The sequence below is a fragment of the Vidua chalybeata genome, chromosome 4 (assembly GCF_026979565.1).
Source record: "Vidua chalybeata isolate OUT-0048 chromosome 4, bVidCha1 merged haplotype, whole genome shotgun sequence".
In the NCBI taxonomy this organism is placed as follows: domain Eukaryota; kingdom Metazoa; phylum Chordata; class Aves; order Passeriformes; family Viduidae; genus Vidua; species Vidua chalybeata.
In genome coordinates this window covers 42,803,330-42,826,501 of record NC_071533.1, presented here as the reverse complement: position 1 = coordinate 42,826,501, position 23,172 = coordinate 42,803,330, and the positions used below count along the sequence as shown (strand labels likewise).

The 23,172-nt window shown below is 35.8% G+C and overlaps 1 protein-coding gene across 2 annotated transcripts in view; it reads right to left on the bottom strand.

Moving 5' to 3' along the window:
- The window catches only part of GLRA3 (glycine receptor alpha 3), a 58,923-nt gene that overhangs the window by 14,324 nt on the left and 21,427 nt on the right, over positions 1-23,172 (bottom strand). For both annotated transcript variants that reach the window (XM_053940854.1, XM_053940855.1), the window contains exons 3-5: positions 21,631-21,854; positions 18,869-18,951; positions 8,689-8,826 (exon numbers count right to left, since the gene is read on the bottom strand). In XM_053940854.1, coding sequence (XP_053796829.1) covers positions 8,689-8,826; positions 18,869-18,951; positions 21,631-21,854 — 445 coding nt within the window. The remainder of the gene's footprint in view (positions 1-8,688; positions 8,827-18,868; positions 18,952-21,630; positions 21,855-23,172) is intronic.

Sequence of the window (23,172 nt, the reverse complement as noted above, 5' to 3'; positions counted from 1 at the left end):
GATGCAGTTCATTTTGATATGCACTGTGAATGTCCCAGAGAGTGCCTAGCAGGAGGACAGGAATCCCTTCTGGTATTGCTGAGGCTTTGCAACAAATTAAGACCCAGTGGTAGTTTCAGACTAAAGCTAAATATAAATGTGCACACAATTCATAAAATGGATTTTTGTGAAGCAAAAGAAAGAAAAACTATGCAGGACTTTCCAAAAGAAATATTTTTTCTTGAATTGAGGTGACATTTCTGTGTTTGTAAGTGTAGTCTAACCAGGGTTTTAAGTGCACGAAAGACCCCAAGAGTGCTGACTTGATCAACATTGTACTTATGCATGTGAAGTGAATGTACTGGCGATGGTGCATTTTTATCTCTTACCCATATTTTTTGGTGACAATGTTAGAGCTGCTGAACTGGCAAGATTTCCACCCAATGTCCATGCTGAAACCATTAGTGTAGTGAAAAAATAAAATTGCAGTCAGTCTATATGATATTTCTTTTGCCCAGAAAGCATAAATTGCTTTTCTTTGGAGTCAGTATCTAGACCACATACTATTTTTGTTGTTTCTTCCATGGCCAACCCAAGAAGAGCAATTTTCTGCTTCAGGTGATCTTCACACTACACAGACTCCTCTGATTGTGGCATGTGCTATTTAAAAAATAGGCTATGCAGGCAGCAGTATGCTTGTGTCATTAAAAAGTACTGTCAGTAGTGTGGGATGTGCAAGAAAAATCAAACATAGGTTATAAATCCAAGCCATAAAGAGTCCTCTTTTATAGTTTCATCTGTCTCAAACTGTCCCAGAGGTAAGAGCTGGTAGGAGTTAATAGTATTTGTGTCCTTTTAGCAGCCCTTAAGGTGTCTTTTGGGGAAAGCTTTTCTTGCTGTACCCCTACAATGTCCATAAACATGCTATGATTCCCAGGAAGGCTGAGTAGCTGTTTCTGAAGCTGTACAGAAAGTTTTAACAAGGGAGAATTACTTCAGGATTCTGAATCAAGGAAATAGTGTGCCTGAGAAATAATTAAGAAAGGAGTAACAATTATTAAACTACTATTAAAAAAAAACATAATAAAGGATGAAATGAATAAGTATAAACAAATGAGAAAAGAACTAAACATGCAGTGTTCAACTGTTAATCCATGCAGAATGGAGAGCTATCTGCTGAAGATTCTTGATATTACTTTAGATAGTAGTAAATGGTAATCTGACCTTTTAAGTCATCAATAATGTTCATAAATGGTTTACTGTGAACTGTCTTATGGATATAGAGAGGACTGGCTGAAAGACTATTCAGCTTAATGAAATTACATGAATCTATTTACTTAAAATAAGAAACATGCTTGGTGAATAGAGATGATTTAAAGTCCAGCAAAATTGAACAGTTAGGCAAATTTGAATAAATCCTTATGGTGCTCTGCAGAATATGTCTTGGGTCTGGGAAGCAAATATTTCATATTCTGATTCCAACACATCTGTCGGTATGGACATAGACTACGCAATTCTGATTTTACCAGTGACTTATAGCCACCAAGCAGTCAGTCTAGCAACCAAAATATTGCTAGCTATGGAGATTTACTAACAGAATCCTGGAGCAATTGAACTGTGATGATGTTCTGTCCTGGTTCTGTTCCTTTGCAACAACACTTCATTTTTCCTCTTGAAAAAACAGCTAGAGACTAAGGCTTAACATGAAATTAGAGAAAAAAACCTGAGAGACAGCAGGAAAGGAGAAAGGGAGAGTGAGACTGCTTCAGTGGCTAGGATATGCTCAACCTAAATGGCTGACTTTTTTTTTTTTAGATTTAATACAATAGAGAGCTTCTCCCATTTGTCTGTCTTCTGGAAAGCCATTTCTTAAGCACCTCAATTCCTCTACTCCCTATATCCTGACAGAGATCCTAAATTCAAAATGAGCTTTAAAATTGTATTAGACAGAGGATTTCCTTCTCTGTGTTATTCTAAACCTCTGCTGTGTTTAACATTTTTAGACATGTAAAAACCAGATTTTGTCATCTTATGTGGAAAAAATAACACATTGCAAAAGCCAGCTGACACTCTTTCCTCTATTGAGAAAAAAGTAATGATAGTTCTTTCTTCTCAAGACAAAAGTTAAAGACTCTTCCTCCAAAATGAAACAATAGGTGGACTCAATAAATGGATTTTGTATAGATTGATGTAATATGGCTGCTGTATCTCATGCCTGTGACTGCTTTCTAAAGTTTAATGCCTTGGATTCACAGGTTCTTACTAAATGGTTGTCACTGCCGTGCTTTCAGTATTCCTATCTACTCTCTGTACAAGGACAAATATTTACTCAAAACAAATATCTGTTGCAGGACAACCCACAATGAGGATAGTTCATGACATATAATATATATTGCAAATATGATCTTACTGCAGGCTGTCACAGACCTTCCCTTTGTTGTATTTCTCCAGCCCTTCCTTAATGCTGGTTCTGGCACTTGTCCCCTCCTGAGCAGGTAGGAGTGTGCTAGGTAGTGGAAAGCTAGTCCTTTAAAGACCTGTGTGTTAAAGGCTCAGACAGATGAAGCTTGATCAGTATTGTCCTGAGACAAAATCATTCATCATATAATTAATTAATGCTTTTATTAACGTCCCTGCATATATAAACCCTAATGTTTTATCTAGTACAGAGGATGGAATCACCCTGGCAAAGGTCATTGCCTTTAGTGAGAGTGTGACTATTGGCTCCAACTGTCTTCAGGCAAAACAGATTGGTGAAAAAAAATTGTTTGAAGTTATCAATGTTGAAATTCTGAGGACAATTTTTTCTTCTAACTGAAAAAATGTCTTAGCGGAAAATAGACAGTCTTGGGAGGAAATAAACTGTATTGCCATAAGAGGGACCACATAGACCACCAGCACTTTCCTTTTGCCTTTTGTTGAGTGCTTTCTTTTTTCTCTGCATCTGCTAAAATTAACATTGTAATTAACATCTCTTGGCAACAGCATGTTATGTATAACACTGCAGTCAGAATAGCAGATGATTTTCATAGAGAGGATGAAGGAGAATGAAATATATGAAATGACTTTTCCATGAGGCAATACTGTCCCCTTTACTTTCTCTCCTGTTTGAATTATTATCAGGATCACCACAAGAAAAGCAGTCCACTTGATTTTATCTTGCTCAGTAAAGACAAGGTTTCTATTTTATTCTTCTAAGAATGTGACACTTTTGTTTGAGAGCAACACTGCTTCACTTATTACTGGAATACAGCTAAATGCTTTCTGTTCCTCTGCCTTCCAGTGATAAAATTTTTTAAACAAAATAAAATTCATAAATTATGTGTATGCAAAGCTCGTTATTTCAAGAGATTTTACCTATAAAACTGATTGCATATAAGTAAACTTAGCTGAAATAATTTTCATACCTTTCTAAGAAGAAGTCAGGATAATTAAAAAGTACTTGGTAAGTGCAGTCTCTAAAACCTTCCAATTTGCACTTTAATATAAATTGCAATTTGAGTGTATTTTGCTGATAAAAGCTGCTTATAAAGGTACTCGTGTATTCCTCATCATAAAATAGATAAAACACCATATCTATCTTCATACAGCCTGAAAGAAATTATGCTTTTTCAGTGTCTGACACATAGAACTAGACAAATTTTCGTTTACATGACACTTGTCTATGTATCTAAAGCAAAGATTCACTACACAACTCTAGGAATGTACTACCATTCAGTTTTTCTTTCAAGTCATAGTCTGCAGATACCAGCAGTATACTGGGGGGAATCGGTGCTGAGGCTGTCACCTGTCTTTGAGTACATAGATTCCTGGACAAGAAGGAATTGTCTTTACACAGCTTTTTTTTGAAAAAAACACTGAGGCAAGTGGTAAACTTGACATTGGTGTAAGACTGATAATGACTGCAGTAAAAGACAGCTGAAAATAAATGTGGAATAAATCTTGATAAATTTGCATTTGTGGTTCTCATGTCCCTCAGAAAGGAGAACTGAGCTACATTGAGCAGGACCTTTGTAGGCTGGAGAAGCCAGCACAACATCATGGCAAAGACAAATGCACAGATGAGTGATGAGGATAACCCCCTGCCAGGATACAGGCTAGAGGTGGACTGGGTAGGCAGCAGGTGTCCCAGGCTTGGGAGCCTGAGAGATATCAAGCTGAACAGAAGCCTTGTGATGTGAAAGACTTGCCATGCACTGCATTAGCCGGGACAGAGAGAGGAGAAGTATAAACTAAAGAGACATCTAGATGTAATGTTCCTACTTCAGGACAAATGATGAATTTTTATTCAATGAATCTTTAAAGTAGAATGCTCAAATTTTGATCAGTGCAGGGTTGACAATTGTGGCCTCTTTGCCCTTGAGAAAAATGTCTTGTTGAAATCAGACAGTGACATTTGTGCATCTAGGGAAGGTCACATTCTCAGCCTGCCATGGGCTCTGTTTTAGAATGTGTTTATAATTTCTGCTTTTTTCAGTGAAGGAATGAGCAGCTTCAGAGATTTCATACCCATAGACTATCTCCTGGGTAAAAAGCATAAACCTTCTTTTTGGAGAAATGATCTATGAAAAAAACTTGAGGGAGTTAAAAAGTCATGTCTTAAAAAGCACTCCTATAGTCTCAGAAAGAGTGGTTTAGGTGTTTGTCAACACGAACAAGGGTTTGAGTTGTTGTCAGAGTAAGACATCGAAGTCAAGTCTCCTTTAATCACTGTCATCAAGCGGGCAGCAAAATGGCTGAATATAAGGCACTAGGTTGGTTGAAGGTGAGACTTAGAAGGGCCACAATCTACAGGTTTTAAGCACCATTTTTGATGATGGGGGAACAAATGGGGTCATGAGAAAGAATTGTGTTTGGGATATGCATATTAGGAAGTCAGATGGGAAGTGTGGAGCTAAGGAAGCATGCTGCTTATCAAGACTGCAATTATCAGAAATGGTTACACACAGAATCTTTCAGTTCTGCAGGAATCATAGCTCTGCTGTTTCCAGGATCACTACATCCAATTCTTTGATCCAAAAGGCATTATTAGACCTAAGACAGTTCTGAGCAGCATCCTTCAAGTGTGGGTGTAAAGCATTATCCATGATGCAGGAGTAAAGCCAAGACTCATTTGTTCCTGTTAGCCAATGCCATTATGTATCAATTCATGCTACTGTAGATTGGACTTTTTGCAGCTGTGTTTGAAATAAAGTTTAGATGATTGCATAACAGCCCAGGGAAGCAATTAATGTCACATAGGAATGTGGCAAAGCACAACCATTCTTGTAATGTAAATGGTTAATGTGTGATTTTTCTGGTTGTTAAGATTCAACTTCACTTTCCAAATGGGTCGCTGTGGATATGCCTGTAGATGCAAAGCATGAAAATTATCAGAAATGTTGCTGTGTCACTTCAGAACACAAGATTTGATGAGCCATTTTGCTGTACTGTTGCTGAAACTGTCTCTATATTTAGACACAGTTTATTTTTTGAGCTCTGGTTACAGTGAACCATTTTCAACTGGGCATGAAACACTGAGACATGCACTGATGAGTTTCCACATACTGTCCTGAAGCTTCATGTTAATTTGCTTCACAGGGAGAATTTTGGGATTTTTTACTGTTTTACAGGATGTCTCAGAAGAGCTTTCCATCCTATGTTGTAACTAAATTAAATTTGAAAACTCTTCTTTGGTCACTTACTGCATACCAGCTGCAGTTGCTTAGCATTATTTCAAGAATTTATTTTATCTAATCTGTCATAGGCCAGTGAAACAGACTCCACATCATGTTAAAATTGCTTTTTGTAAATTTTGGTTCTTGTGGAGTATCCTAAAGGCATTTCTGCCTGCAGTATGTCATTGCAGAAGCCTTAAGAAAGCACAGTACTGGTCATGTATCCAAGTGACACAGTGAAAATAGTTGTTGTCTTTTAATATAAGGTTTATGGGGTTTTAGCCTACAAATGGTAGTTGATAATATTGGTTGTAACAAAGAAATAAAAGGAATTCTTACTCTCCTAGAAACCAAACCCCTCTAATTTGCTTTATACTGAAGATTTGAATAAAAAAAAATAATACTTTGGACAAAATACTGTTATCTTGAAGAGGAGATTCTCACAATAAATGTAGTCCTTCTTGGTTAAAATCACCTTTTCTTTCTGATTTGCCCTAACAAAGTTCTGTACCTGTAGTTTTGGTGCTGTAACTCAGAGCAGGCCACTCAGCTGGTGAGGACATACCTTTCCACCTGCTGCTCAGCATCAGCATCATATTTTTTCCTCTGCCCATCACAGGCAGGTCCCACAGCTGTGCAATTGCTTTATCTTTTGCTGATATATTTTAACATTCCCATCCTCTTACTGCATCCAGGCTTTCCAGGTTTCTGTGTTATCAAGTGCCTTTCTTTTTTTGTGGACAAGTTAAATGGTCCAATTACTTTTTCAGTACAGACATTAGCTTCATCTTTCCAGGGCTGTGGGTTGCACTCACATCCTAGAGCATGTTTGGCCACAGAAATGCAGTTTGGCCAAAGCAATACAGAATACAACAGGCTGCTGATTGGCCACACTGTCCTCTAGACTTATTGCAGTAAACCCCTCCTGTCACCTAAATGTGACAGAATTGCAGACACACTCGTAGCCACATCTTCAGAACCATGAGGCCTCACATGCAGTTGATAACATCTGTGGCTCCTGCTTCTGCACTCAGCTTAGGGCCACAGAGAAAAAACAGTACATATAAGTTGACCCCATGTAACCTAGTATAGTGTGCCTAGGCATACTTTCCTATTTTTCCTTAGATAAAAATTGATACCAAGTTAAATAGGCTTGTAACATAGGTTGTGAAGAAAAATGTAGTGCCTTCAAAATATTGAAAAAAAATGAAGTTTTAGTCAAAATCGCAAGGTTTAAACTCAGACAATTATAATGTAATTTCTCAGACAAATGAGTAAAGTACATCTCAGCTTTGGATGGAGAGTTTGGAAATCACTGGAAATTCTGAAATTTAAAACCAGGTTTCCATTCAGTATGATGTTAAGCATCACAGTAATGCCTTAATTTCTCAGAGATTTTTGATGCATCATGTTATGCAAATGAACTTTAGTAAAAGAGAAGAGTACTCTATACCATTATTTCTCATTAGTTAATATCATATACAGGGTATAGAATACAAACACTCATTAAAATGGCACAAAAGCAGGAGACTCCTAAAAAGAAAGGCTAAGTTTCTTGTATATCTCAAAGGAGACTAGAAAGTAATGAAAATAAAATTTTCTTATTTGTCATGAGGATTATGGTAGAAAGGAAAAAAGGAATAATAGGAATTTCTATCTTATCATTAACAAAGAAATGTCTGAGTAAAAAAAATAGTCTGCTATAGGTTATATATCACAAATTTTAGAAGGTTTTCAAGGATTATCCAGATATTAGTATTTGTATAATAAAAGTGTATGTTAAGTATTTCCAGTTTATTTTAAAGAACACTTCAAAATATTTCTATCGGTATCTTCCTCCTCTAAATGGAAATTGAGAGAACCTTCCTTTCTCTTAGGTCAGCACTGCAGTTGTGATAAAACTCAGCACTGGAAAGCACTCCTCCTTAATAGCGGGACATTCCTTATGAACACCACTTATTCAGTTTTCTCTCCCTGGCATTTCAGCAGAATCCAAATGAATCATTCTAATCTTAAATTTTAAGACATGTTTAATCATACTGGAGAGCAAAAATTAAAAGATATATGGATTAGAATGGAAGAGTTTTAGCTTATTTTTTCCTTAAGAGAATATATAAACTGTGCATTCTTAGGCTTTGCTTTTCAGGATTATTGTGCTTGTGATTGTTCAGTTATTGAAATAGTTTTTCACAATTAAAATATAAACATAATAACAATATTATTTATGTTAATCCCCTCCTTTTTCAAATAATCCCAGAGATGAGCTAAATAACTCAGTTCAACAAACCTTCAATTCAGTATCATAGAATCATAGAATTAGAGGAATGGCTCGAGTTGAGAGACCCTAAAGATCACCTAGCTCCAACCCTCCTGCCATGGGCAGGGACACCTTTCACTAGATGAGGTTGCTCAGAGCCCCATCCAACCTGGCCTTGAACACTTTCAGGCATGGGGCAGCCACAACTTCCCTGGGCACGCTGTTCCAGTGCCTCACCACCCTCACAATGAAGAATTTCTACCTGATATCAACACCTACTCTTTTTCTGTTTGAATCCATTCACCCTTGTCCTGTCACTACATGCTCATGTCTGGTTTGTACACATGGCCATTGCACACCAAGAATCCTTTCAGCTCATTCACATTGAACTAGGGCAGGAATAACTTGCCTTGGCAGCCCTATGTCCCTCTTTCCTGACTGAGCCAGGCTATGATTAGTGCACTGCACGTAGAGCTTTGGATTTCAGTAGTTCTTCAGATCCCACATTGTAAATGTGGTCATGGCACGTCCTGAACAAGTAAAATCCCCGACTGAACAGTTTCTGAATTATTTCAACTCCATATTTTCTTAAGGTACCTAAAATTAAAGTTTGTTCAGTCTTCAGGTAGTTTTGGTTTGTTTGCCAGTTATTAAAACTGCATTATCTTGCACAAAACACCTGTATGTTTTAACCCTCTTCTGAATTCAGTGAGAACATTTAAAATATACCCCAACTGTGACATTTATTATAACAATAAATGTTAAATATATTTTCAGTTGTAATCACTTTACTACCTGTATTGTAATGCTTGGTGCAGTAACATAAATCCTTTTCTTCTTTCAGCAGAAACTGTGGCAGAGTGAGACCTTCTGCTACTTGAACCGCTCCCTTTTCTTGCCACTCAAAAATGAGATCATTCATTGTGTATCCAACTAAAACAAAGAAAAAACTCAAATAAACTCCAAATCTGCTGCAAACTTTGAAAAGCAGTAACATATCAAATTAAAATATTTTAAGTAAATGTTATAAAAAGGAGGTAATACAGAGGGTCTGCTTGTACCTGTTAATCACAATTTTTATCTGCCTTTCTATACCACACTGAATTGGAAGAGACAAAACAGCTGTCTTATGAAACTTTTTAAAATCCTTATAATTAGATGGTCTATTAATGGATTCAACAAAAGCATTTGAATTTGCTAAACATCCAAATCTCTTGGGTGCTTGGGAACAACTTTTTCTCCTCAATCCATGAAGGATAAAATAGGCCCTTTACACTCAGATGTCTTCCTCCTTTTACCTGAGGTGAAATGTGGATTGTCAAAGTTATGCTTATGGATTTATGTCAATTTGAATGCTTAAGTGCAAATTGTTCAAGGACAATGAATTCAAAATTCTGCAGTAGTATTAGTTGAATCGAAAAACTGCTTTTCTCTCAAACTGGAAAAAGACATGGGAAATCAATTGATTATAATCTTCTCATATTAACTGACTGTGACATATAATGATATTAATAAGAACTCAGCTTTAATATTCAGACTCCTGCACTTATTCATATCTCATGCATGTGTATAAGATTAGCTATAACAACAAAAGACATACTAATCAAGGCCCAGACTTTGCAAAATACAAGTACTTTTTCCTTCTATTTTCCTCCCTCAGATAAATATTTGCATGGATTATCATTGGGAAAATACCCCTAGTTCTTCTGAATATGTGATCTGTTAACTTTCCCAGGCATTTCATTCTAATTTTCTTTCTAAAAAATTTTTCTCTGGTTATTACAACTGAAAAAAAAAAAAAAAAAGGCTTCATATTTTCATTCAATTTTAAGCCACATATACTAGAAGGAACCAGAAGGTAAAAGGAGAATTTTTTCTTCTGATTTATATAGCTTTCAGCTTCACTGCAGTATTTCCTTTCTGCTTTAGTCCAATACTAATAAGCTGTTGAAAATAACCTGTTGAGAACTAGAAATTCTTCCAACCTTTCAGTAACAAATTACTTTTTAAAGAATATTTTTCAGAACCTTCTAAGAGTAACTGTGCAAAATTACTGATATTTTGAGTTTCAGCAAAAGATGAACCTCTTTGCTGTGTGGGCATAAATCTTACCCCATTATATTCAGTGACTTTGTTACTCGTTTAATACACCTATAAATGGCATTCAATGACCTGATCTGCTGACCTGAAAACTGAGATAAATTTCATCTTTTCTGATCTATGTTGAATGAAACTAGGAGCTAAGAATTAGTGGTTGTAAATGAAAAAAAAATATTTTCAACACTTCTTCTTCCTTCTAAATTCTTGATTTTCTTTTGGGAGAACCTTTATACAGGGTATTCACAGGAACTCAGGCTGACTGTTGATTTACCTGGCACTTTTTTTTGAGGCTGGATAAATATGATAAAAATGAGACCACCATATCCTTATAAGTAAGTAATTAAAATCGGACATTGCTCAAATCACTACAAGCATATATCAAGAAAACACTTGCTTTTCTTATCATTTGCATGATATTCCATAAACACAGTTAAAATTCACTATTAAATGCCATAAACTGTAAAAAAACCAAAAGTATATATCTTATCAAACTTTGCATGAATTCAGACAAAAAGCAGTTGTGTGTAAAGCAGATTACCACTTGAAGCATGTAGATTATGGCCAGAAGTGATGTTCCCTGAGTAAAACTCATTGAACTGGCAAGAAACAACTGCTGTGTCAAAATGTATTTCACTAAATCAAATTCAATAATCTCTAATGCATGCTTTTAATTTTGATTTTCTACTCTGCCCACTAATTTTTCTGTAATGCAATATAGTACAAATAATAGCAGCATATTCAAAATGCTGCTGTAGTAATTAGTTTTTGGCATGTTTACATTTTAAATGCCCAAATATAGCATTAGCATTCAAAACTGTAACTTCAGTTTTGTAACTCAAGGTCATAGTCACTAATTAAAAGTGTCTTAAAATATAGAGAACTTAATGGAGATATGAGTTTCTGTTATAGCAAATAAATTTAGAATAGTATAATATTTCCACTAGTATGTTAAATTAAATCAGCTTGAATGAAATCAAAAGAAAATGTATTTTTTTCAATTAATTTTATGAAGAGGACCTGCTGAATAGCACAGTGCTTAACACTCAGAATGCTCATGGTACTGTGTGCATTGTGCATAAGGGGAAAAAGACATTTTTATAGAAATCACTCCTTAAAACAATCAGTGGTTACTACGGTGTAGTATTTATACTATTAGGGTTTAAGTATGTGGTGTTATATATGCAATGAGCCTAAAATACAGTCCCCTGGCACACTAATTTTGGAACCTCTGCTGATTAATTGTAAAAACTGTCCCTGTCCTGTTCTAGAAATACTAAACCTGAAGTCCACCTGAGCTTTTGATTCTTGTCTACTTGCTACCTGATTAACAAATGTGCATTGTCTTTAAAACAGCTTTTAAAAAATGTCATTCAGTAGCATAAATTTAACTAAAAGTCTAAATGCCTGTTGCTGATACTGGTCTTCTTTTGAAGATTAGAAATATACTGTGTGTATTTTCCAAATGGTCTATGAGCTAAAAAATATGAGAAGTTGTGTTCCATTACATGGCTGTCACTGTGGAGTGGAAGTGGAGCAGTAAAGTGTATCTTGAAATGTGAAGGCTTTACTCTGAATGGATGTGTGGCTACCAGTACAAACTTGTGCTATATGTGTTACATTGTTAGACATATGATGCAACTTGTAAGAACTGCACTGAAATATGCAGCAGTTATAAAGAACAAGAGATTTCTCTTTACTGCCCATGAGGGATTAACTGCAACCCAGTATGATATTTAGCCTCTCATTAAACCAGAAGCTTTTCTTTTTTGACTATGAGGTGGTGTTGGTGACTATTATAAATTGCGACCAGATATTTTTATTACCAGTGGCTGGGAAGTACAGTGTTATGTAGGGAATTCCTAGTGGATAAATTTTATTGTTAAAAAAAGGAGTCAGTCACTAGCCTAGGTAGTATATGAGGGTGCAGCTCACTGGTACAAAAAGTGAAACTTTTATTCTACATGAATAGTTGAAAGCAATGGACGCTATAATCTAGCATGGTCTTCAGGACCAGCCCAACCTAAACTAAATCAAGTGGACCAGTAAAGGTTTCTGTCGCTGAAATGCAGTGCACTAGGGTTTGACTTTGCAGGGCATGAATGAATGAAGGCTGGGAAGGGAAGTAGAGTTGTTAATTTGTGTTTTGTGGAACAAACACCAGCTTCTGTGGCTGAAGAAGAGGGCAGTTAGCAACGTATTTGGTTTTGTCTGGCTACTGTGCAGTACTCACTCTTACTTAATTCTGTAAAGGTATTACTAATTATACAAAATCTAAATGGCATCCTCATGGAACTATAAAGAAAAGATAGAAAAAACAACCTTGTTATGTTTGAACAGTGGTGGTCAGGAGTTATAGGGCTGGTTAGGTTACATTAATACTCTATTAACCCAAAGTCTGAGGTCTTGCACATTTAAAATGTAAAAGCAGGTGGTAAATTGTTGGTAATTATATGAAAAAGACATCATTCCAGGAGAACAACGTTTCCAGGGGGAGTATTTCTCAGGTAAAATCAAGAACTGTGTGAATGCATGGCACTGTAGCCTCTGTGCAAATAGTTCTCTTAAAGAGACAAGTAATTTTCAGGAGCCTGAAGTCATTCCAGGTAATTAGCTAGTGAAGCATATAATGGCAGAATGAGAGCTCTGCCTGAGATGAATATGATGAACTAGGGAACATTTAGAATTTACTGGAAAGGAAGAAGGCCTGAAACAATTGGGAAACTTGGATTTAGTCTGAAGAAATATTATTTAAAAAAATGATGTTTTCTAAAACAGAGTAGGTGATAAATGTGACAAAACAAAAGTAAAACTCTGTCACACTAACAGAGGGAGAAGGTGGAAGAGATAAGGCTTTGATGAAAAGTAGCTCTCAGGACTTGTGCCTGGAATAGTTGATGGAGGATTTTGAATAACTGGACAGCAAATAAAATTAAATTTAAGTGGCATTTTATTTAATTCATGTAATCTATTAAAAAAACCTGGCAGATGGTTGACAAGACAGATATAGTAACTTTAGCCTTTAGACAGCACTGAAAATTGTTTAGCTAGAGTGAAAATTTTCAGCATTTTCAATTACAGGTTCTGGAAAAATTTCAGGAAAAAACAATGTGATTCTGCTGAAATATTTCTAAGTATCAAGCGCATCTACAGAGTCCAGAAAGAAAAACCAAACTTTTCTCTTGGTCTGACTCATCTTTCCCAGAAAAAATTATCTTCTCAAAAATGGTGTTGACAAGTTGTTTTCAACACTAATATGAGGTTCCTGAAAGAAAGAATTAGACTGTATCTTTGTAATTTTTTTGCATTATCATTAATAATAAATATAAACTTTTCCTTCATCCAATTTTGAAAGTATAGGACTAAAGCCTGCCTTAAATAAATAGAGTCCCATTCAACCCACATTGGTCCGCAGTACTCTATAGAACTTATTGGAACGATGATATTTATATCAGTTGCATGTTAAAAGTAGGAAGACTTTATTTTAGCTAATTCAGTATCAGTGGTAGGCATTAAAAGCCCATTATCTCATAGACAAGACAGGGAACATCCAACAAGTTTGTCTTGAAGAACATCTCTTCTCCTGTTTCTCCAAGGACTACACTGTTACAGGAAGACGTTATGCAAGGCAAGCATCTCCCCTGTACCTTTAGAGACTCTGCACCTTTGAATTGTCATTGTCTTGGCAATTCCAACATAATTCCCTGCTGGCACTGTTTTATTTGCTTTGTCCATCCACCTTTAGCACACCTTTCCAAGCCATGAGCAAACTTGTGATCCAGCTGAATATCAATGTATCCTGTACATTTTCTACTCATTCTTTTTCATTACAGGAAGGCTGTGCTTCCCTTGTGTCATTTTAAAATACCTACAGGTATATTAAAATCCAACTCTTTCCCTCATGTTCAATAAACAGACACATGCTCAGCGTGCAACAACTGAGCAGAGTATTTTTTTTTTGTAAAAGAGTTTAGTTTAACTACAGCATTTATTTTTTAATCCCAGTGATTTATCTAAATTCCATTCTCATTTCTTTAATTTTTAGTAAGGTACAGGTCCAAACCCATCAGTTCTTTAGGTCTCCAATTGAAGCAAGAACTACAGTCATGTTGTCTAGGGTTATTCCACTACCCTTCTGTTGGGCATCCCATCAGTTTGCCTCCAGGACAGGCTGCCTGCATATTACTGATCTTAAGAGCATGACAGACATTTGAATTGTGCCCTAAATTCCCAGCAACATAGCAGGGGGAAGACATGACAGAGCTAAGGAATCTGGTTTTGGCTTGAGGTTAGAACAAATTCTTCTACATTACACACTAAATATATTAGCTTCAGAAATGAGCTGTGATTCATTTCAAAGCTAAATTTGTGTTGGAGCTCCAAGAAGGCAGGATTTTATTCAATGTACTTCTGAGCTGCTTTGCAAAGTGTCTGCCCCTTGCACTGCCCTCTAAGTCGTTCTGAAGGAATCTCTCCCTGGGGAGTTATAGGCTTATTTTTCTTTGCCTGAATTTTGGAAAAGAATAACATTTCAACTCAGCACTCTAGCACATCTCTCAAACCTACTATTCTTGCTGAAGCCTATAGGTTTTCAGCTATCACTTTTATTCCAGTTTTATGCTAGTTTCTAGCAGCAGTTGTACAGTTCCTACTGCCCTTTCATCCTGCATTGGTCAGGAGCTGACGACCACAAGTATCCTGATCTTTGCAGCTGTGTGTCATGTCTCACTTCAGATAGACACAATATTTTGAGTCACCCATCTGCAAAATAAAAACCACAGCCTGAGCAGTTGATATTTTTTGTGCTGCTGAAATGGAAAGGAGAGAAACAGTATGGTTCTATACCTTCTGGCACAGACAGGCATTGACTTAGTGTGTCCATAATTTCTGTCATTCAGGTACAGACTTGACAATTCCCTGGCAGATGAGAAATACACTCTAGTTATTTTATATTTCTTATGTTGCCTTTGGGTTGTTGTGGGAAAGAAAAAAATGTGCACATACTTTTCTGTAATGCATTAACTTGTACTAGTGCAGCCTGCATATCCATCTTTCCATTTGTACAAAATCCAAATTAGAGATGGGGGGGGGGGAAAGAAATTGTGCAAATAAGAATCATGTAGTACAGAAGGAATTTTCTTTAACAATCCAGAAGACATGAGCATGATTGCTTAGAATGACTAAAAAGCCTCCATAAATCAAAAGGGAAAAAATTGGGCCACTATTCTATTTAAAAATCAACATAAAATTAAAATTATGAGGTAAGAAAATGTTTTATACCTTACCATTGTTGCTTTTCACAGTATTTTTTCTTTTGTAACTTAGTCTTTTCAATATTTTTTGAAAATTCAGGGATATTAAATGTCACATAAAGTTATAATTGTAATTTATGAGTAAAGGAATGCTGTGAGGTAAAAAAGAAACTTAAAAAGAAAGACAACAAGCTCTAGCATATGAAAGAAAAACATTTCTTTCTGGGGAGACAGGCCACAGAAATAAATACGTATCTAGCTGACATTTCTTTGTATCTTATTCAAGCAGAATAAAACTAAAATTATCCCACATACCTATAGGCTGCCCTGGTGTAAAGCATAGAACTGTAGAAGGGATTATTTCATATGTGCATTTTCATTTGTTCCCTTTCTAAGATAAAAAATCAGCTATTCTAGCTGCTGAGAAATCGTTTGGTAAAATAAATCCTTTAAAAATAGAAGACATTTCTACTGAAATATTTTTCAGACACTTAATGATCTAATGAAGTACTTTTACCAGGGGTCAATCCAGCTGCTTAGACTGACCTTGGAGAAAACATTACATGAGCCAGCTAAAAATAAAGATATCATTTGGGAATAAAAGCTGTACATGATTTTTTCTCTTAGACCTTTCTATGATGGAGCAACAGTATCAATACTGAAGGAAAGTATCTAGTACTGAAAGAAATTGCTAATTAAAGGAAAGAAAACAAAACCCATGATCTGTTGGTTATAATTGTCAGTCTTTGCAACCCGGTGGTAAGATGAGTAAAAAAAGAGATGAGTGATAGTGATTTATTCTAATTTTCTTAGTGACACATTCTGGATCAAGGCTTGCAAGATCAGACACAGTTTACAGAAACTGTGAGACAAATGGGCCTTGTAAATTCATAATGTACAATGCCCTACACAACTTGGAAAAAATAGCGACGATCACCACTTCAAAAAGAAACATCTGGAAGCATGGCTACTGCTGTTTTGCTCCTGCAAACACTTTGGTTTCTAATAATATAGCCTGGTGGTCAGATCATTCACTCAGGACATGAGAGGACTGTGTTTTCTGTTTTGAACCCAAATGTCTTCCACTTCCCCAGACAAGGCATTAACCACAGGGTTACTGCTTTGATCCCTCTGTTTACATTGTCTCACTGTGCACCAAAAAATGCAAGGCAGACAGCCAGAGCAGAGTATGACACTGTGGCCTAGAAATTAGAGATGCTTGGGTGGAATCAGGCTCTCAGGATTATGTTAGTTCTTACCTCAGGAGATTTGATGTGAAGCCTGGGAAAATGCCAAATGTACCCACCGTCCTTTTTTCTTTTAAAATTTTAAATAGAACTAGATGCCTTTTAGCCAGAGAGTCTGAAATCTGAAAGTTTCTGCTCATCCTTTCCTAAGTTTTGGAAATTGGTCAGAGTTCACTCTCATATAAACTCCTTTTTTTTTTAACCTGGTTACTCTTCCTGGAATGTAGATATGTTTTGTAACACTTCTAAGTTGTTTATTTCCTTTCCCGTTTTTCCTGTACAGAGAAACTCGCTATGGACAAGTGAATTCCTGCTCTCAAAGGTCTAGGATCTTGGAACTTAGGTCACTGTACATATCTGTTTTGGATCTGTTCCAAAATAATTTCAGGGAACTGCTGACTTATTCTTGCAAACCTAACTGGTTATTCTGCTGTCAGACATGTAAGCATATCCAGACTTCCCACATGCTGCAAAACTTTCTGCCTTAGGCCATCATCTTTTCCCATAGTCTGTTTTTTGATGTCTGGAGTTACAGGTAAAATAGAATTAGACAAGGCAATATGGGAAAAGCTTTATTACTTGCAACTTCCTTATGAAGTCAAATTTGATCTTTCTCTGTGAATAAAGAATTTGAAGCACTCATCTGTATTCAGCTCTTCTTTTGTGAGAACCTCTCTTTACCATGTGAATGTGCAGCTGGGAATTTACTCCCACTGAACTCAATGATTAAAAGCAAGACTTCAGTGAAAAATGTTCTGCTGGAAAATACAGTAGAACATCTACAGTGCCATTCAACTAATAAATGTTGGTTCCCTGTGGTGTAGTCTGTGGGGACTGTGGGCTCCTGCAAGGTTTTTCTAAAGCAATTCAGATGCCTGTTTGTTCAAGAATACCCAGTTGTTGTCTGACCTGTCCTCACAACAGCTGAAAGAGAGGAAAAATGCAGCTGAATTTTATGAAGCTGTTAAAGCAAAAGCTTAATAACTTTTTAAAGTATTTTTAATGATACATTTTGCTTGCTCAGTCAAACACTATGATACTTTCTCTTTGAAGCATAATTGTATTTAGTGAGTATACCTGCCATCTGCATGTACTCTGATGCAACTGCCTCCTATTAACCTTTGTTTAGTCACATTAATTATACACATGACATAGGTTATCAGTAGGATTGTCTGCTCAGGTTGGCTGTAGAGTTTTGCTGGATATATAATATTGTCCTAATTTCCTTGACATTTGCAGCAAATAACGATCTCTCCATTTTAGTCAAGAAAATTTCTGCTGTCAGATTCAGCTGTTGCCCTCATATTGAAAGGCTGCTTCATAATGTTACCATCTGTCCATTGTAATAAAAGATAGATCTGGCTTTTATACTCACCCTGCAAGTGTCTATAAATAGCATACCATACAACAAACAGTTCTGACATACTGACTGATAGATAATTACCTCCCTTTCCCCTAGGTGCTGCTTTGTTCCAGTAAAAGAAGAAAAAATCTCAAAAAAAATGTTAATAAAATTATGGTTGTTGTGTTTCTGATCTATGATATATTTCAAATAATCCAGTATGTTCGTTCTATATGCACAATTATATTATTTTTGAAATATTTTACTTATTGGCCCTAAAATTGTAAATCTAGATCTTTCAGATGAATACTTAATCTGTCTTGCTCCTGTCATTCATTTTCACAAACTTCAGATTGCTGGAAGCTTTCAAAGAATGCTTTACTTTATTTTATTTTTGTTCTTTGCATCGTTAGGAGAATTTCTCTGCTACAGCTCTCCTTCAAAGTCCTCTCAACTTAAAGGAAAGAGCAATTCCCAAATACTTTATATCACAAGGAAAATGAGAATATAATGCATCAGACAGAATAGTTGATTTCTCCTTTTGTGAATGTGTTCATGCCTTGAAATGGCATAGCTGCTTTATACTTTCCATCCTCTTTTAAGTATCAAGATATCAAGGTAGATGATAAATAAAATACATGATATGTTAGAATAATTTTATTTCAAATAAAGTCCCATCAATCACTTCTTTAAGTTATTCTTATGTTTCCTTTATGCTCTCCATATTATTTATCTCCTGCATGTGTGAACACAGAAAGACTTATGGTGAAACCCTATATGCAGAAATTTTGTATAAACTGTCACCGAGTTTAATGGTAACTTCAGATTTACACAAAACTCTTGATTTTCAGTTCAAATAGGTATGAAAGAACATCTTCCTCTTAAAATCATGTATCTTTCACAGACTCTATTGATAAAATAGAAGATTGATTTTGAAAATTTGTTCTTGTACCACTACAAGGGGTTTTCCTACCTCCTGTATAGCTGTTGTAATCCCTGCAAAAGTATGTAAAGGATAATACGTTAGGCAAACTTACAGCTTTCCAGCTGCATTATACATGTTTGCACGTCCATTGGAAAATTTTTGAGATCCATCGGACAGGAAAGTGTTAAAGTCAATCTGAAAGAACACAAAAAAACATTAAAACATACCCCCCAAAAAAGCCATAGAACTGTGCAGGAAGAATGCATGAATTCAATGGAAGCAATTAGAAATAGAATACATGTTTCAGTAGAAAGCTCTCAAAAAAGGTCTCTATTAGCTGAACCCATCTAACTCAGCCTAGTATAACAACATGGAAAAAAAATTACAGACTTTTAGAAGACTAAATTTTTCACTAGGGTTGCCTAATTAATGAGAAGTCTAAAGGAATGCAGCAACACTGTGCCTTTTTGTGCTACAGCAGAATTATTGGACTGTTCCAGTATTTCAAATCCTTGGCATAAAACTTACCCAAATTTGCAAGAATTTCATAGCATATGTCAGCTGTCATGGTGGAAAAATGGTTTTATGTGTTACTGTCCTAAAATAAGGTGCTTAAAATGTCAACACAAAGATTTAAAGAAACATTTTATTATATTGATGGTAAACTGAAATATGGCAGCAATTTTGAACTGTAGCTGTGCATCAATGTTAGTCCAAATACTTTCTGTGAAATTCTCTGCAAATTAGCAAAAGAGGTATTTTTAAATTTTAAATTAAAAAAAATATTTTATTATTTATTAGAATAATTTATAAATTATTTACAATAATTTATCTTTCGAGTAGAACTTCTCTGAGGAATCAGAAAGAAGAATTTATAAGAGATAAAGGCATATGTTTTCCCTCCCTGGCCATGCCTAGGTATCCATTAATGATTCAGGGCCATGACTCTACCTTCATTAATCAGTTCAGTTGATAGAATGTCCTACAAACACCTGAGGAGCTTCAGTTCAATTGCTTACACATAAGGCTCTTCTAGCATGGCAGTGCTCTAATCCCCCTCTCTTGTGCCCACTCCCCTGTTTTTGGCACTGGGGGTAAGGTGAAGTGGGTGGTAGCTGGCAAGTATGTATATTTATTTTCCCTATTTTTTACCATTTTTTTTGTTGTTGTTGTTAGTGATCAAACCTCCTTGATTCATTGTTGCTATAATTTCTGTTTAGCCAGACAGTGACAGAGCTGCATCAGGAGAGTCTGAGGAGGGAAGTCAGACCCATCCCCAATTCCCATGCTGTTAAAAATAGTTCCAAAGGCAAATTCTGGCTAGTAGGCTGGTAACACAGCAAGTTATTTCAGAGGCACCTGGACTTTGTGCTTCAGTAAACATCTTAGTATTTTATATTAAGTACTCCTTGAATCAGGAACTGTTACTTTCCATTATTTTCTTGTCTGAATTGATTCAATGCAATAAACTTTCTGGCTTCATAAGAAAAAGAGGAACTATCTGGTATATTCTTTCAGCACAGTTGATCTTTGCCTTTATAATTTAATATAATAATATTTCTCACCCTTGGGGCTTTTCACCCCATTTCATGTGGCCATGAACTTGGTCTGAATTGTATTGAAGTTGCAATCCAACTTGTTTCAGCTGAATGGTGGGGCCTATACTATGTGCTGTGTGTATTTGGAAGGAGCTGGGCTAGGTGGGGAGTTATTTGATTAGAGTGGAACAACAGCCAGTGCATCTTGAGGTGACTCAGACAGTCTGCAGATAATTGATTTAGATCTATTTCTACTTGAATCCATAGAAGGAATCCTTTTAACCTGCTTTGAATCTGTTTTAAGTGACAGAATACATGTTGTGACACTGAAAACTGATTATGTTCCCAGAGTGGCAGACTAACCTCCTTTTGGATATGAAATTCTCGTAAGAATTTTAACCCAATCCTTTCTCCTTGTGTAAGCTTGGAAAAGTGCTGCCTAATGGCACTGGAAGCAGATTCTTGCCACTGACACATCCATGCAAGTCATAAGGTTTTCTTTCTCTCCAGTATACAAAGTTTTTACAGATTCCCAATGTCTCTTCAAAGAGTCTAATTACACATTAATTCAGTGTCATAAAAGCATGCAAAGCAAAACACTGAGTGGACAATAGTATATTTATTTTGAAAAGAGTAACATTTTGCACAAATGAGTCACTGCTTCAATAACAAATCTAGTGGAGCATTAACATACTTATATCTAATGTGTTTCTCATTAGATTGGGCTTTTGAAGACAGTGGTAAAATGCCTACTGATGTTTGTATTAAAAGGAAAGTGGTGGGAAGAAAAGTGGGACAATTAGATTTTGTCAGTACTTATGATTACTGCTTTCAGCTTAAAACCTTTTCAAAAATTTACTTTCCAGTCTTCTCTCCATCTTCAGAGATGAGTAAATGACTAATCTTTAAATGTCATACTTCCTCAAACAGGCCATGTTTTCAGGTTGAAGTGTAACTGCAATATCCAGAAAGGGGGAAAAGAAGTAACGTTGGACTGTCATGACATTGGAGGCCACAGACTGTGAAACTCATACATAGGCCAACTCAGATTATAATACTACAGGATTGTTTGTTCTGTGCAGTATCCTAGTTCCTCTAGGCTCAGTACCTGTACTTTAAAATGGGAAAGATACTTTTCTTATTACTTTTACTATGTGCATGCCTAATGAGTGATCTTTTTCTATTTTAATATAAACAATGAATGTTGACAAAATTCTGCATTCAAAACTTACACATAATAGTTCTGCATGACTAGCAACTGAATATATGTTTTAGAAAATCCTAATTATACTTTTGAGCTTCTATCTGAAAAAAGCCCATTAGATTAGAGACTCACCTGATGGAATAAAGTACATTTCCATTTTTGAAAATCCGCAACAACTTATTATCTGTTGTAACTTCATGAAAGTTGGCACCTTTTTCATTAGCAAAGAATAAATCAGGTTTCCAAATGGAATCCAGCATGGATGGATCTAAATCTAAAGAATCATCTGGATATTCACTGTATGCGAGGCGTGGATCATTCCAATTCTGACGGAGAAAAATGTTCACTCGGTAATCCTGAATAAAACAGAAAACAAGCAAAGCTTTATTAAGCATAGGGATTTAGCTTTTATTTCATTTCTTAGCCATGTAATCCCCCGTCCATCTGTGGATGACAAAAGAATTACTTAGCTGAATGCCAGAATGATACCTATTTATATTAGTGGGGACACAATGGATAAGAATAAAGATGCATTTCAGGGAAATCGAAAAAAATCCAAAGATAAGGAAATCCAACCTCCATGTACAGTTCATATAATTCCATATAACTCTACCCTATCTATCTACCTGCTCTATCACAAATTTGTCTTGAATTTGAAATGAGAAGCATAAAAAGAGTTTTATGGTATCACCTTTTTCTGCTCAAACCCTGGCAGAGGTATTCCTACTTCCCTCTCTCTCTGTCAGTGAGAATCTCTCCCACTGTAAGGGAAGTTAAATTAATTTTTTTTTTCCTCTCTCTCTAATCCTTACTTGTTTTAGACCTACCATATAAGCTTTCTGTGCCTCAGTTCCCTATTGAACATTGTGTGAGCAATAACTTGCCATACAGCAGTCTGAGGAGGGCACATGTTCCTCCTCTCTTCAAATAGGGTAGAGACACTATAAGTCTTTATGATAAATTAGATTAGCCACAAGTGCGGTCACCTGAATTTCTACAGAAAGTCCTGTCTTAATCAAGAGGGCTTTTATAGTAAAGATGAGTGAGTGCTTCAGACTTCTGGAAGTCATTTTGAAGCTGCACATACATTCTGTCAGAAATGTATTTATGGCTCCAATTTCTTACAACTTTACCACTCTGAAAAGACTTGGTTTTACATGAAGGTGAATAATAGCTTCTCATTACATTGCGTTTAGAACTGAGACTGAACATAAGGGCATAGGAACTATACTTTTATTGGTCATAATAAGATTTTCCTCATTATTTGAACTGCATTAATGAAAAAGATCAAAATAAAATAGAGAAAAAGATAGGTTAGCTGCAGGGAGAAAATGGCAACTGGATGTCAGACCTTACATGACACTTCTAAATATAGCAGAAGTAAAAATAAATCACTTTTTTATGGTTGAAAACGATTATGAAAATTAATTTTAACAAGGAAACTTTTTGAGTTAGGATAGGAAATTAAGTATACAGGGCTGAGAAATAAAATTTAGCCAAAAACTATGGATTCTCATTTTCATAGGTTAGAATAACTAGTTAAAACCCCGTTGGTGTAGAAATTGTTGGTTAAAAATCCAGCATTTTATTGATATTTCTCTTAGGAAATTTGGAGCATGCAGCCATGTAGTGGGAAGAATCATGCCAACAGAGATAATAAAGGACAACAGGAAC